The 15,524-nt window shown below is 43.8% G+C and overlaps 2 protein-coding genes across 3 annotated transcripts; one reads left to right on the plus strand and one right to left on the minus strand.

Annotated features, from left to right (window-relative positions):
• Nucleotides 1-900: 900 nt before the first annotated feature.
• On the plus strand, nt 901-8,098 carry tmem268 (transmembrane protein 268). Its single transcript, XM_023809691.2, has 9 exons — nt 901-1,096; nt 3,198-3,352; nt 3,438-3,532; nt 5,022-5,129; nt 5,387-5,545; nt 5,738-5,848; nt 6,642-6,731; nt 7,200-7,418; nt 7,759-8,098. The coding sequence occupies exons 2-9, from the start codon at nt 3,244-3,246 to the stop codon at nt 7,948-7,950; spliced, it is 1,083 nt and encodes a 360-aa protein (XP_023665459.1). The 5' UTR covers nt 901-1,096; nt 3,198-3,243; the 3' UTR covers nt 7,951-8,098.
• A 775-nt stretch (nt 8,099-8,873) lies between these two features.
• prrt1 (proline-rich transmembrane protein 1) lies at nt 8,874-15,428 on the minus strand. 2 transcript variants are annotated; one of them, XM_023809692.2, is made up of 5 exons: nt 14,768-15,428; nt 14,206-14,217; nt 12,592-12,947; nt 11,904-12,095; nt 8,874-11,697 (listed from the first exon to the last, which is right to left on the minus strand). In XM_023809692.2, the coding sequence occupies exons 1-5, from the start codon at nt 14,784-14,786 to the stop codon at nt 11,521-11,523; spliced, it is 756 nt and encodes a 251-aa protein (XP_023665460.1). In that variant the 5' UTR covers nt 14,787-15,428; the 3' UTR covers nt 8,874-11,520. The 2 variants fall into 2 exon arrangements, with proteins under 2 accessions (XP_023665460.1, XP_023665461.1); XM_023809693.2 differs by lacking the exon at nt 14,206-14,217 and having other exon boundaries at nt 14,768-15,424.
• Between the last annotated feature and the right edge of the window lie 96 nt (nt 15,429-15,524).

Consider the following 15,524-nt stretch of genomic DNA (forward strand, 5'->3'; position numbering starts at 1 on the left):
GGGTACAGCCCCAGTTACAAGTACTATAATCGTACCCTCAAAGGTATAAACTGGTAATTTTTTCCCTCACAGTACAGCTTTGGGAAGTACGTTTTCCTTTACATAATAATGCTTGCTTCAATCAGACTATATAATAATATATATATCGTAAATGCACTGTGCCAGCCTTATTTTTATACAACATAAAATCGAAAGAGTAGCCACTGAATCCAACGTTATCAATGTAATACAAATAAACTTAGCTAGCGACTGTCTCCATTATTGTTTATTTCAGTTTGACGTTCCTGTCAAAAGCAGGAAACACGTACGTCATACTTAAAACGGGGAATGCTTAATTAAAATCCATTCAATTGTATTATTCTTTGAAAAGTAATTATTACATTTAATGTAATGAAAATGATTAATGTAATTGTCTAATATATTTCTGAAAGATACTATTCCTACGACTGTGAATTTGTGGCTATATATACAATGTGGCTTTGAGGTGGCATGGAATTAGAACAGAAACAGATCGAGAGGCGTCTTGAATAACTACAAAACACACATTGCATGCGTAAATTTTACTCCATGCGGTTTTTCTGAGTAAGAAAAAAAAAATATATATATATAAATATATAAACATTGATAAAAACATTTAAGTATAAAATGTCATTAACAATTAAGGACTGTTAATAAAGTACCCACATCGGTGGCGGTAAAGTAGTTTTAATTCTCTGAAAAAAAACCTGTTTAAAGATTTCTTTCAGGAGTATAAAGCTGCCTGGCGTTAAAATGAAAGAATTGAAGAAATGTCCACTGTGGCGTTTCACAGGACTGTGCTGCTGAACATCTTTGGTTTTGCAACTCTGTGGTTTGTGTGTGTGTGTGCGCGCGCGCGCCCAGGAGGGGGGGGGGGGATTGGGGAGAGAACGAAGAGGGGGAGAGTTATACGTGTAAGGAGCCGCAGTGTGTACACGCCGAACTCCGAGGAGGCTTGACTGGCGTATACTGCTCCGTGACCGCATCGGTGCCGGTCCCCACACTCACAGACGCTGCGCTTGAGAGGACTGCGATCGTACAGTATGTCGCGGAGGACAAGTCGACGCTTGACGAATAGGTAAGGGCGAAGAAAGACCCTGTATGTGTGTGCGTACCCGCGGTGTGTTCTGTTTACAGTTCCTGTGCGATCCTGGCTCCAGCAATATGACTGCGACAAACACAGAAGCTACTGCAGGTTATTATTATGGACAGGACACTATGCTTAGTCTTGAATCTGTATAAGAGGCACACAATGCGGATATAGACAGGAGCCCAAGTGACAGCAGATGCTCTTAAGAGTCACAGTGTGAGAACAATTCCGGTAAGACGAACACTGTTGCATTCTCTTCCAGATCGGCTTAAAAACGACATTCTTCCAGTCATGTGGTGAAGTTAATTCAAGTCACAAGTTGAGAGAGAGAGTGCTTGAAGTGATATATTACACACACTAATACTAGAGGAGAAGGTTTAAGAGGACACACTGCAACAGTTTATTGTACAGTTTTTTTTCCGGATAATTCAAGGCTTTCTTATGCACATACAGAGGGATAAATGTATGCTCACCTTTACACACCTTCCTGTAAACCACGTTCTCTGATGAGGACATTGAGATACAAAGCTTACATTTCAACACAGAGAGTTTAGAAACAGGGTATGTGCTTATTCTGACTGCTTTTCTGTCCCTGATCTCCCAACAGCTGTTGTCAGGCCGTCATAAAAAGGTGAAATGTTCACACTCTGCACCATGTGCCAATGGATGTTTCACTTTCCTTTAGAAAAAAGTAACAGACAAAGTGGAAGTGAAAACAGAGGTTTTAGATAGGGGGGGGGGTGTTTAAAGAGGAAGTGTTAAATATACCATACAAGACATGTTGACAGGATTTTCAGACTTTAATGGCCTCACTTGCATAGAAAAACGTGAGGGTTTGAAGCATACAGACAGCAACGATAAGAGAATGTCCCAAAATGACATAATTTTCAGCTTTTTGACTTAGAGAAGAGAAAAGGTTTGGTAATTTCCCAGTTTTGGTATGTATGGCTGCTGCAGGCCAACGGAGCTGGAAACAGCTGGGATTGTTTTTATAGTATTGTGTCTTTTATAGGAAAAGCTCAACATTCATTTATGTCCTGCAGTTTTGCTGTGTGAGATGGGACAACAAAATGAAAAAAAAGACTGCTGTGTTTGGGACGTCACTTTGCAGCAGAGACAATAAGCAGAGCAAAGGTCCATGGCAACAATCAAATCACAAAAATGAACATTAAGATTAACAAAGAATCGTGTCCCTGTCGTTCCCTCAGAAACCAAAAAAAATGAGTGTTTGTGCGTACGTCTAATAGTTTTTGAAATTTTAAGATTGCAAAGGGTATCCAGTTAGGTAAAGCAGAACAATAACCAATTGCATCTGCTCTCTTCTAAATTCTCTTCTTCATTTTTCATCCCCAAGGGCTGGACATCTCGCATAAGTGGGCATGTGCAGTTGCCATAGACACAATCGGATCCCAGATTAAAGAGAACGGGACTTGTGTTTACCACACAAAGACTCCTGTTACATTCACTAAGGAATGTATTAGTATTAGATGGTAAATTTCTATGTAATCAATACACGTGTAACCTTGGACCTTTTCATTTTGGTAGATTAGCATGATAGATTTTGCTGCTGCTTTGCTTTTGTTTAATATGGGTAAAAATAGCTAATGGCTGTTAGTGCAAGTGTATCCTGTGACTGATAAAATGAACAGATTGTGGTTTCTCTGCCTACAAGAGTGTAATGATTGGCATGAATGCCACACCCTGGCATTGCACAATATTAATGCCTGAATTTCCAGTCATCCTGGCTATTGCCACATTCTGCTTGCATTGAATTTTACTGAGGCAGGTGGAATGGTATGACGACCCAGGATTGCAGACTTGAAACCCGGCTCTGCTGTGTGTGTTTGTGGAGTTTGCGTGTTCTCTCCATGTTTGTGTGGCTATGTGTTTGTCTGTAAAGGATGCTCCCCATTAATCTGTACCAGATGTGCAATAGGGAGATGGAAGCTTTTGCACATGGGTTCAGTCTAACCACATCTAACACATATGGCTTTATCGAACCTTTAAGTCATATGACTGGATCATATGTATTGAAATATTTTTCCACATATTTCACTTTTAATATAGTAAATTGTTCCTTGGTTCACAGAATATCGTAGTTTCTGGCATCCAGAGCAGAATAACTGGACGCCAAAATGGTGCTGTCACCTGGAAAGGGGGAGCATGACGACATGAGTGCTGAGGTCCGTTCTGGGCGGGTGACGATCCAATCAGAGAGTGACGGGGATTATCGAGGCGACAACGGTAATCCGCCAAGCTGCCTGCCTCTCGGGGTGGCCGCATCCACGGGCTCCGCAAACCCTCAGGCTTCCGTTTGCTCCCTCTGCAGGCCGCTGCCTCTGGGCCGAGGCCAGCTCCTCGTTGTGCAGTCCTGCATTCGATTTGACGTGCTGCAGAGCCCAGCTGGAGAGGACTGGCTTCCAGGTGCGCTGCGCAGTACTCACCAGCCCGTCTAGTGCAAAGAGGAGCACAGATCCATCACTGTGTCCTCATTCCCATGATGCCTCAAGCGTGTTAATGGCCGGGCCTCTTCTCCAGCAGGAGGCCTGTATATGTATTAGGCTGGATCCATTATTTTGAGTTTCTCAGGTAAGAGTGTCAGGGAGAGTCTAAGATTCAGCCCTTTCAATTGGGATGGCAGCTGAGCTGGGTGTGGGGGGTGGGCGACGAGGTGAGAATCAGACGATTAAATTAACGGGGGGTGGGCAGAGTAACTGACAATTAAATTCATAGGGGGGAGGGCTCAATGATGTCCATGAAAATATGGGAATATGGATTTAGAAAAAATATATTCCAGTGGAAGGGGGGGGGGGACAGTGCAGTGGTGCAGTGGTTTTACTGCTGGGTTCAAGATCCTACCATGCCATCATTGGGTTTTCTCTGAGTACCCCAAGTGAGTGAGTGCGCCCTCTCCTGGGTTGTTCCCTGTCTTGCACCGATAGGTTCCAACTAGAGCCCTGCGCGGGACTATTTTTTAAATCCCGCTCCCGCCCACTCCCGCTGAATTTCTGACATTTCCCGCCCAATCCCGCCCGCTGTCTCTGTCACTCCCGCCCACGACAATCTAAAACCCGCCCAATCCCGTGAGATTTGCGTTGGGTCCCGCGGGATCCGCCGGACCCCGCTCCCAATGCAGGGCTCTACCTGGGAGTACAGCAACGGGGCAGGTGTGTCGCCTCAATCCTGAAGTGCCAGATTTGTGCCCGTTGTACACTATCGCTTTGCCGCACTTCACACAACACACAAAGTTCAGCTCTTTACCCTCTTTGTTTGTTACAATTTTAAAGTTTTTCCATATCTCCGATTTCCCCAATTTTAGTTTTGTTTTATATTCTCCCTTTGCAATTTTATTAACAACATCAGCTGCATCCTCCATCCTGCTAAGCTAACAATTTTGGGACCCGCTGTCTATTTTTATCCCGCCCACTATCTCTGTTGCTCCCGCCCGCTCCCGCCCACGACAATCTAAAACCCGCCCAATCCCGTGAGATTTGCGTTGGGTCCCGCGGGACCCGCGGGATCCTGCTCCCAATGCAGGGCTCTAGTTCCAACCCCTCCCACCACAACTCTGAATAGGACAAGTTGGATGGATGGATTTTCTAGTGAGGCTGAAACAAAAAACAGGCTGGCGGAAGCACCTAATTAGGCTGTAGAATCACCTGTGTGTATATTCATTACATTTAAATTAATACAAATATCCTGATCCAGACCAGTATGAGGGAACATTCAGCTCCCCTTTAGCGGTCACTGCTTTTCTTGTATTGATACAATTCCACACCATTTGGGCGGAGAGTCAACACTGAGCATTATGTCCGGGGAGTGGTCTGGTTCAGAGCATGATGATGCCAACGCTCGCGCATCGCCACTTGATTTGACTTGGCAGAGTTTCCGATTTTCCTCATTTCCCTTTTAGATTCCTGTTGAAGATTTTGAAATCCCGCTTGGGAAAGCATTGGATGCCCCTCCTGTACGAAGATACCTTTTCTTCAGCTCTTCTATTTCACATTTCTTCATAGCAGTGGTGAGATCTATCCCATGCTTGCCGAGATCCCGCTTTCTCCTACTTTTACCTTTTTGGGGGTCAGGTCTTGGTGTGGTAGCACTGTGTTGTGCTTCCCAGTTAGCATGCACTTGCAAAAAGTGCATTAACTAGCTTCAGTGGAGTGTTTATGTTACAGAGTACTGTTACTTTTTGGGTACAAAGACGTTTCATTGAGCGCAGTGTTCGTGAACACTGGCATCCAGTCAGTCTGAAGGCCGCTTATTGCTCTCGGACAGGCGGTGTACGTGGTGATGTGGTGTGGCTTGTACTCAACTGTACACCTATACTTTGGCTTCTACCTCTCGGATTTCTGGATCCTCTGTTTTGCCGTCACACTGCTGTCCGTGATTGTCACGTCTGTGATCATCTTTGTCCTCTATCACAGCAACAAACAGGTGAGCGTAGCCCAAGTGGTTCTCATCGGATAGCAATTTCATATAGCACCACCTGGTGACTGAAACTGAATATTACAGCTTCAAGAATGTTAGCCCTCTTTCATTGCATTAATGTCAGTGTGTTGAGGTTGGTAGAATGGATGACATGGATCAAGTACCTTTAGGGATGATTGTGGTGCTTTTTCTTTGTAGATCAACATTAACACAGATGTCAGGCTGATTCAGGTGAACGAGAGGCTGGTCAGACATGGATTATTGGTGGGTCTAGCAGATTGGGTGCATCACTGTGTTGGCGTACAACAGGTATCCTTTGGAAATCAATTGGTCTAAGGACCAATCCACCCCATCCATGAACCGCACAATATGTTAGTCCTTCCACGGTCATTTGTGTAATTCAGGCACTTTCTCTGCACATGGCCCCAGCTCTGAATCTGGATGTTTGTCTGTTTCTACCCCGAGCACCCTGTGACGGTAACAGAGTGGCCTCTGTCCTACACAGGAAGGAAGCTTGGGGACCTTTGATGTCCTGCATCTGATCAGCTGATTTGGGGACAGATTAGTAGGGATGTAAATCAGGGGAACACACATAATTTGTTCCTGGCCTCCATGTAGCGATTTCAGAAAAAGAACTGAGGACAATGGCAGTTAAGTGAAAATCGGGGGTAAGATTTCCAAACTGTAATAATATTAACAAAATTATACTGTACTAGTCATATTAGTACTGTTACTCTTATTTCTACTTTACTGTTACTATTGTATTTACTGTTACATTACATGTAAATTTCCCCTTACTTCTCAACCATCTGTGTACTCCATGTGACAGTTTATTGATTCTCCTACTTCATTTGCCATCTGTTGTTCTCTCCCATACCTAATTACCGGCTCTTTGTGAATCATCGATCTATTTGTTTCTTCACACTTCTGTCTTATATTAGCAACTCACAACTTATATTAATGAGCCTCGAGATGCTAAGGACAGCATTTAGCATGTAACATCCGCATACTATCGGACCTCTTCCTCGCCACCTGTTCCATTGCATTTGTCGAGTCTCATTTCTTGGCCCCTTAGGGATTTTCTTCCTTGACCTTTGTTCAGCTGTTCTTAGTGCACTGGGATCTCTCACCCTGTCTGGGGGCTCTGACAGAAACCCTGGAGGAGATGAGCTTCATTAGGGATGAAGTGCAGGTATGCAGCCTCAGACAGCAGTGAGCTTTCTCGGTACCACTCGTCTGGCCTAGTTTGTGCTCATGGGAGATTTACTTACAGAAAAATTTTCTGAGAGGAAAATGCAAAATGATTGGTTCAGAGAGATAACCAATCAGATTGTAGTGGAGGTAGGTCTAAGCAACTAGAGGGGGTGGGCCGCTTGGACCCACCTCCACTACAGTCTGATTGGCTATCTCTCTGAACCAATCATTTTTCATTCTGCCTTCAGAACATTTTTGTGTAAGCCTGGTCTCTGCCTTGTTTGAAGTCTAATCCTGTGAGACAAATATTTAAAAAACTGGGTAGTACTCATTCATCAAAACCAAGACTAGTAATGTCTATTCATGAAGGACAATATACACATTAGGAATCTTTTTTTGTTCAAATGTAAGTTATGGATTTTGCATGTCAACTTGTAAGTACTGAATGATACTTCTTCTCTCTAAGCACAAACTCAACAAGAAAATGTCCCACCTCCTCCTCGCAACAAAAGTCACAAACTTGCATGAAGAAGATAGCTCATACACTGAGGAAGGGGCTGATGAAGAGCGCCCCCTATTGGTGGAGAATGAACAGGGCTCTGGTAGTACTCCTATTACCCAGAGGGAGGATATAAAACTCACCAAGGATTACAGCCTTGTACCAGACTGCAACCTCCCCATCCAGGTCGAATAATATATTAATATTAATATTGCCATACCATAATAAACAGCATTGTGTTTTGTCTTGCTGGCTAAATATCAACTGGTACCATTTATCCTAGAATATAATATGTGGATGTCACTGAACTATTTACATCCCACAATCCTTTGTGTGCTCTTCGTATAACCGAGTCCTGTTACATATTAATATCACAAGATTCATAATTGTACCATATTATTTGACGAATCAGCACTGTGAGGTTCTGAATCACATGCCATTTATTAGGGGAAAATGAAATTGCACAATGATTAAATCACGTACTGTTAAATCTGTCAAAACATGAATTTTTGCTTTATTTTTGCAGGAAACAGCATACCGTCTCTTGCTGACGTACAGCGCCGCCTATGTCAGGCTAATGGTGTCCAAGAGGCTTCCCATGTCATCACAGCGCCCCCTATCCTCCAGGAGGGCTCACTGCAGCAATGCCTCCCTTTGCCTCTGTCAGTATGTTTGCAAAAAAGTAGACATAGGCAGAGGGCACAGCAGGAGGGAGTAGGAATAACAAGAACAGGGCCAGCCATCATATTTGGACAGTGGGAGGCTGGAAAAGTATCTAAGATGGAAAAGGAAGCAATCTGCTTTTCCTTGTACAGTATGTATTTTTGGAAATGTCCATAAAAAAATTGTCATAAGTTGAGCAGAAATACCTTTATCTGATTGGAGGGTTTAAAGTATCTGAAGGTTTTATACATTAATATAACAGTAATTTATGTCAATACCTTTCTCCAGTGATGCACTGATATGGATGAGAGATTGCTCAGAGTATCCCGTGTCTGTGATGAGTCATTCATCAAGCGTGGAGCTGGCCTGCTTGGCGTGTAAAACACAGCGACTCTGCTTGGGTGACAATACACATGCAGCGAAGGAGGGGGGGCAGGTCAGATCAGCGGAGACCCGGGGAAGTAGAGGCTATGGATGGAGACACTCCACAGGAGCAGGGTGTTAAATGATTGGAGGCACTGAGTCTCTTTGGGAGGCTAAATGACCATCTGTGATCCTGCTGGCAATGGCTCATCTATCTCTCCCCCCCTTGTAAAGAGCACCGCATATGCAGTGTGCATCAGCCTTTGTTTCTGTGCCGTGCGATTGGACAACGGAACCCAGCCAATCAGAGGACAGATGCTGCCCAGTTGGAGAATGCTGTATTGCCCTTCTCCGTTTAAACGTGGCGTTAACATTCCATGGTGTCTGCTGGGTGTGCAGATACTGTATGACACTTCTCACATTTTTAAAAATCATTTCTAATAAGTCAGCTTTCTGTAAAATACAAAATGCCAGCCGATGCACTTCAAATAAAGCAAGGCCTAGATATGCTATTTAATTACCATTTTACACAAAGGCTGACGATAACATTAGGGCCATATAAGAACGCAAAGATAAAATGCAGAAACCGGTGGAGGAAGGAAATATGAGCTGGGAAACAAGAGTAGAGAACTTTATTCACATGAACCTGTCAATAAGACGCGGCGCGGAGGGGAGGCTGGAGAGACAGAGAAACAGAGGGAGAGAGAAAAGCAGGCTAACTATAAATAGCACATTGGAGTCATGGGAATGACCAGAGACTGGGCAAAGCAGGCGCCTCCTGGAACCCGCTCCGGCACGGCCTAATTTCACCCAAACTGACTTGGATCCCTCCACAGGAAAAGCATATCTTACAACAACAAAAAAAAAAAAATTGAAATAAACACATGCAAACGTGCGTTCTGTGTCACGGCGCTCATCACATTAAAAGGCTGAGATTGAGATAAAGAGGAAGGAATTTAATTGGTAACCAGAAAGTATGATGAATGCGGAAAGCAATTAAAGTGGAAAACGCACTGAAGGACTGTTCAAACCGCAGGAAGGCTGTTTGTAATTTTCACGACGTGAAGCAGCTCTCGATTTCGCTTTGCACTTGTAAGCTAGTGGACTACAGAATGAACACCGAGACGTTCCCCTTGGTTCTGCACGTGTATTTCAGTTAGAATATTTACACATCGAAAATCAGAGCAGAAACCTGTTTAAATATAACCCAAATAAGTAACATGCACGAGAATAATAATGACAATAATAGTAATAATAAGATAAAATCTGCCACACTCTAAATTATGTCATTGCAATCATTCACATAACTGACACAAAGCAAAGCTTTTGTAAGAACTATAACATAGTTAAAAAATAGCATTGGTCTTAAATTTTACCAGGTTATAAGCGGCACTCTTACCATAACAAAGAAAAATTCAATACTAGAAACTGGGGAAGGGTAAGAAGATTAACTCAATATCTTGCTAGAGGCCAAGCATAACATTTGGAGAACAGAGAATTAAAAAAAAAAAAAAAAAAAGTACAAGACTTTTTTCCCTCTTTAGTTTCTCAACATAATCATTCATTTCACTCAAAACTGTTGCTCTAGTCAAAAGATAGAGGCACGGCAGCCATTTTGGCTCTGAAACAGAGGCAGTTTCACTGTATAAATAATAAAAATACATAGCATAACCGATAATGGGATCAGAGCAATTACGGATGGTTAAAAAATGACCAGATGAGTCTGGACTTGGACACAGATGGCACCCAGCGAGCCAAAATGATTGTGAATTTAGGCTTAGATCCTGAACGGCCCTCAAAAACCCACAGTCTGAGACAATCCACTGCTTTTATCGAGGGCCCATAGCAACGCCAACATTTTCACACACTGCACTAGTACATATTTCAGAGGTCTGCTGCCATAACGTGTGCAAGCAACTTCTCGCAGTAACACTCTGTGACAATACCACTGTGTGTTGCCCACCTAGAGCAGCTGTCCGTGTTTCCAGCTAAATGCGTATCTGTCTTCAGTCAGAGTTGGTGTATTTTGATCATTACTTGGCTCTGTATTCAAATGGAATATTGTCATTGTCATCAGTAACAGCAATCTTAGTCAAGTCATCTGTGATTTTATTAATATTTTACTCACTACATAAGCTTTTCTCTCCTAAATGATCGTCTAAGGGGAAGGAGATCAGGAGGCTGCACAGTTATAAGGATCTTGCCATAAATACAGTATTTGACAGTAACACCAACTCACAAGACTTTTCACTGTCCGAACATACGCAAGGCCCTTAAACTCTTGGTATTTAGTTACACGAGCTGATCTGATGCAGCTCTTATGACTAAATGCAAGAAACATATAAGTGTAAGACTGGTTGGTCAGTCGTTTGTCACGTTTGCATGTATCACCTGATCAGTCTATTGCCAAAAGGGGACTACATGCAGCAATTTCTATGTTTGGCAATTTCAGATAGTAACAGATTCAGAACCTGCCATCTTCTTTTGATGTTTCATCCCTTCTGGTAGCCCTATCAACTCCAGCTCATCGCCCTTACCTAGAGGTCATGGGCCACAGCACCCCCTGCTGGCCAGGCAGACTGGGTGACCTTTTCCCAGTTGGGTGAAACCAGGATCATCAGTTGATGCCACGCGAGGCTTAAGCATTGCATTTTGGCAACAAATCACTGTACACTTATAGCCTCAGCAGAACATCTGGTTACATCACAATCTAATCAATAATAACCTAGCATTTAACCATTTAGGAATATGACTACCAACCCAAGCAGTATTTAGGACTACTTGTGCCTTTTGTGTAATTTAATGATTGTTCCAATAATATTAATTCAAAATATAAAAGTTATATGGCACGTCTTCAAAGTAAATCAATACATGTTCAACCAGTGACGTTTATGCAGCTAATAAATTAAGAATGTAACAAGCAGAAAACACAAGGTTTTCAATATTATAATACCTCTATATATATATATATAACGTAAATTTGATAGTACATTATAGGTGAGTTATGCCTCATGACGTATTTGGCAATTACGGAAATACTAGGACTGTAAACCTCTGTACAGCGATGTCTCTGGAAGGGAGAAGCGATCCCAGGGCTGGGATGGAGTGTAAATGTAGGGGGGCGGGGCCAAAGACAGGGTTGCTAGGGGCGTCCTGTCCGCTAATGAGCTCACGTCTGAATTAGCAGCTCAGTCTGTGACTGGCTCAGTCAGTCAGTTAGCAATTCAATCAGCAGCCCCCCCCACCATCTCTCGCCCCACGCCTACGGCTCCCAGTCATCGTCATGGTGCTGCGAGGCGATGATAACCACGACGGTCAGGATGGTGCACAGGACCATGGAAGCGATGCCCACCGCCAGACTGATGAAGGAGAAGTTGCGCGCCTCGCGAGACGCGATCTCCGCGGTAACCATGTCACCCCGAGCGACAGCTGTGCGCACCTGGGAGGAGAGCGAGAGACCAGCAAAGAGTCACTATAAACTAAGCAGTAACTGATTATCCCCCAAGCATTTCAAGCAATAATTAGTTAATTAGTTGTACCAGGTGTGCAACATTTTTTGAATAATTCTAGAACACCATGTTGGAATGGTTGAAAATGCAGCCCACAAAGGGCTCCTGAGACACACGCGACGGGGGCCACGCCCACCTGCACAGCCTTGATGATGGCGATGATGCCAGTGGGCCAGAAGCAGCAAACCGTGGTCAGGACGGCGATGGGCAGGTAATCGTGAGGAGCCCGACGAGGCTCCATCAGGGCAATCCCGGGGGGCATCTGCATGGCCATCTGCCCTGGGGCAACCCCCGGATGGGTGCCGCCCCCCTGTATGTAGGGCTGTCCCTGTAGAGAAGGCACACTGGTCACACGATTCTCTCTCTCTCTCTCACACACACACACTTATTACTGGGCCGTAGTATCTGTCATTCTTCTTATGCTTCCATTTATCCCAGCTAATGTTATTAAACCATGCAGTACAATCGATAATCATACAGTGACACCAGAGGTTTTGTGCAAGCAAATTATTACAGTGAAGATATTGACTTCAGCACTGGCTGAATTTCCATTAATAAAAACAATCAGTGAATGGAATTCCCAGAGGCAGTGCGTCTCCCAGGAACTTAGAGAGCAGTTTGGGGAGCAGTTTCAAGATTGATTATTTTACCACATATTCTGACTCCTCTAAGTAAAAATTCATTGACCACATAGATTTCAAAATGCCTCTGAAAAAAGTGGTTAATCAGCACATATACCTCATGGACTTTTTTCCTTCTCAAATGCTACTAGTTTATTTATACTTAATGCAGAAATTGAGTATTTTGGATATGATCCCACTCACCGATGTGCCTATGGGGTAAACAGGAACATAAGCGGTGCAGGGTTGTAATTGCAGGGGGTATCCAGGGTGAAGGTACCCCGCTGGGGGTTGGGGAACCACCCCCCCTGCTCCCTGTGTCTGAACAGTGTAGCCCTGTGATGCCCCAGGGGCACCAAGCGTGCCACAGTGAAACTGGGTCTCCTGGACGTAACCCTCGGAGGCAGGCGGTGGTGGGGGTGGGGGGTAGTTGGGTTGAGGGCCACAGGCAGGTGGAGGGGGGTGGGGAGGCATAGTGGGATCTTGGGAGGGGTGATAAGGTGGGGGCAATATCTGAGTCATTGGCTGAGACATCGCCTGACGTCCCACCTCGTCCAGACCTGGGAGGGTTGGAATGAGAAAGAATGAGAAGGACATTAATTGTGAAGGAGACGGAGAAATTCAACAGCCTTCTGAGAAAATCCTTTTAGCAGGCACATGAACCCCCTTTCCTTTTAAAATGAGAAATGTTAAATGAATAGTCTACTCAAATAGCCTGACTAGACAAAACGGAGCACTAATGAAGCAGAACACGAGTAGAGCCATATACTTGCGCAAAACTTAAAGACAAGCTGTCAAGAACGCTAAGGCAAATTTATGCATGAACATCTGAGCAATCACAGCAGGACAAAAGCGGTTAACGGAGTCTAAACACGCTCAGCTGGCCGGCAATGAACGTGATCACGGAGAGAGAAAGACACAAGGAGAGATTTTATGCTTGGGGAAGCGCATTATATAACTCCCGAGTCCACCGGGGTAAGACCGTTCGCCAGATCTAAAGGAAGGTGAAACGACCTGTAGGAGAACCTTTTGAGAAGCAGGACAGCAGTGTAGAATGTCGGCTATCAGGCAGACGTCGCCGCTAAATTTACAAGCCCAGACATGGTTTAATAAAGGCCTTAATCTGCGCGGTCGAAGCAGCACCACATGTTAAGAAGTGCTTAGCAAGCAAGTTGTGCTCCATTTTCTCATACATTCATATTTACAGATTTAAATTCCTGCGCATAATTTTGGTGTTTAAAAATTTACAGACCGAATAAAACGGCTGAACATATTTTCGCAGCGGTTCAGTAAAATAGCCTATTTTACTCATCACTATGCCCATCTTAATTCGTCTTTGTTTCGGTTATTTTTATTGCTATGTCTCATTATGCACGTTATGCTAAGACACATAAACAATATGTGCTGTTAAAGATATTAAAGTTTAGGGGCTAATGGAAGAGTGCGAGGGAATTTGCATGGCGCTGGGCCTGTAATTAGTAATTATTTTTATGCCCTTTGTAAGACCCTTATCAGTCAAGTGTGCGATATATCTGGTAGTGCTGTGGTTAGGAAACTGGTTTCTGCTGGTTGAATTCCAGGAGGGTATAGTGTTGTACATTTAAAAAATAGCTAACCCAGATTACTTAAAAATAGTTGGTTGCTATTTAAGTTCCCACAGGCCGCATTAAAGCATCTAATTACAAAAACAAGTAAGGTTAATTTGTCGGAGGATGCTGCTTGAATCCAGTGTGCTTCTGCGTGACCTGTACCCATTTTAGGAGTCGGTCGTTTCTTTGAGGTTTTACGTAAGGCAAACGCCGTGGTACTGCACCTTACCTTGGTACCCTCCTAGATACAAGGTGTGCACGGGAGAAAGGAGACAAGAACGACAAATAAAAAAATACCACATTGTACACTCAAGTAACAAGCACCAACACAGGCGAATTTTAACCCAGACACAGTGGGATGCACGGCGAATCCACAGAAACGAGAAGAGAGACAGACAAAATAATAATTATAATTGTAAAATGTGCGTTCAGACAAAACGATGCGTGCGTAAAGATGGAAAAACCGCAAAATGGGGGGAGATGGAGAGATATTGTTCGTCGCATTGTAACAGCATCGGTGACGTTGTGTGCTGCACACACACACACACATATATATATATATATATATAATATAGTGTGTGTGTGTGTGTGTGTATATATATATATATATACATATATATATACATATATATATATATATATATATACACACACACGGGCAATCAATTTATAGGACGTGTTCCGCATAGCGAAATTACAGTCAATAACACACAAGGAAACCTACCTTAATTAGTAGGCAAGCATAGGCTATAAAATGAGGAACAACGAAATATGGAGAAAAAGAATCCTACCGTGTTTTTCCGACGACATCTCTTGAAGATATCGCTAGCAACCTTTTGTTCAGTCTGCCCCTTGTCACGAATAAGCCTTCTTATTCAATTAATATGATAAAGATATATTTCAGTGCGCTGTCGGAGATTATGATTGTTTTCCCTCAGCCCCTGTTTTCCTTAAAATATAAACAATTACTTTTTCCCAGGAAATTTCATAACATCATTAAACACAAGCATTCAAAACTGTCTTCAGACGAAAACTTATATTAATTAAAATATCCTCTGCATAAGAACAATCTGCTGAGCGCTGTTTAGATCCCCCGTCGCTCGTTTTATCGCTCTAACAATCAGCCAAAACGGCGATAAATAGGCTTTCTCAGTGCAAAACGCACTGGGCTACAGTTACATAGAATTAGTCAGACATGGTATCGCTGTCTTAAAGAGACAGCCTAAGATAAAGAGAGCAAGGATTTTAGGGAGTTGAGCGCGTAGCTCGGGGGCGTCCAAGCTGAGCCCCGGTTCGCCGGCCGGTCGGTCGGTTGTCACACGCCCGCGGTCGGTAACATGGTGACCCGCAGGTGCGGGACCGCGCGAACTCAGGGAATCCGCCGCCTGACCCGGAGAGGGACGCGTTCGCGCATAAGCGCGCGGCATCGCGAACGCCAGCATTAATAGAAATGCGTCTCACCCCGCGGTTAACTCTTTGCCTCCTGCTCATACACTGTACATTAGGAACGCGTTCCGTATATAACCCAAAGCAACTGAACTGAACGAC

The sequence above is a fragment of the Paramormyrops kingsleyae genome, chromosome 23 (assembly GCF_048594095.1).
Source record: "Paramormyrops kingsleyae isolate MSU_618 chromosome 23, PKINGS_0.4, whole genome shotgun sequence".
NCBI classification, from domain to species: domain Eukaryota; kingdom Metazoa; phylum Chordata; class Actinopteri; order Osteoglossiformes; family Mormyridae; genus Paramormyrops; species Paramormyrops kingsleyae.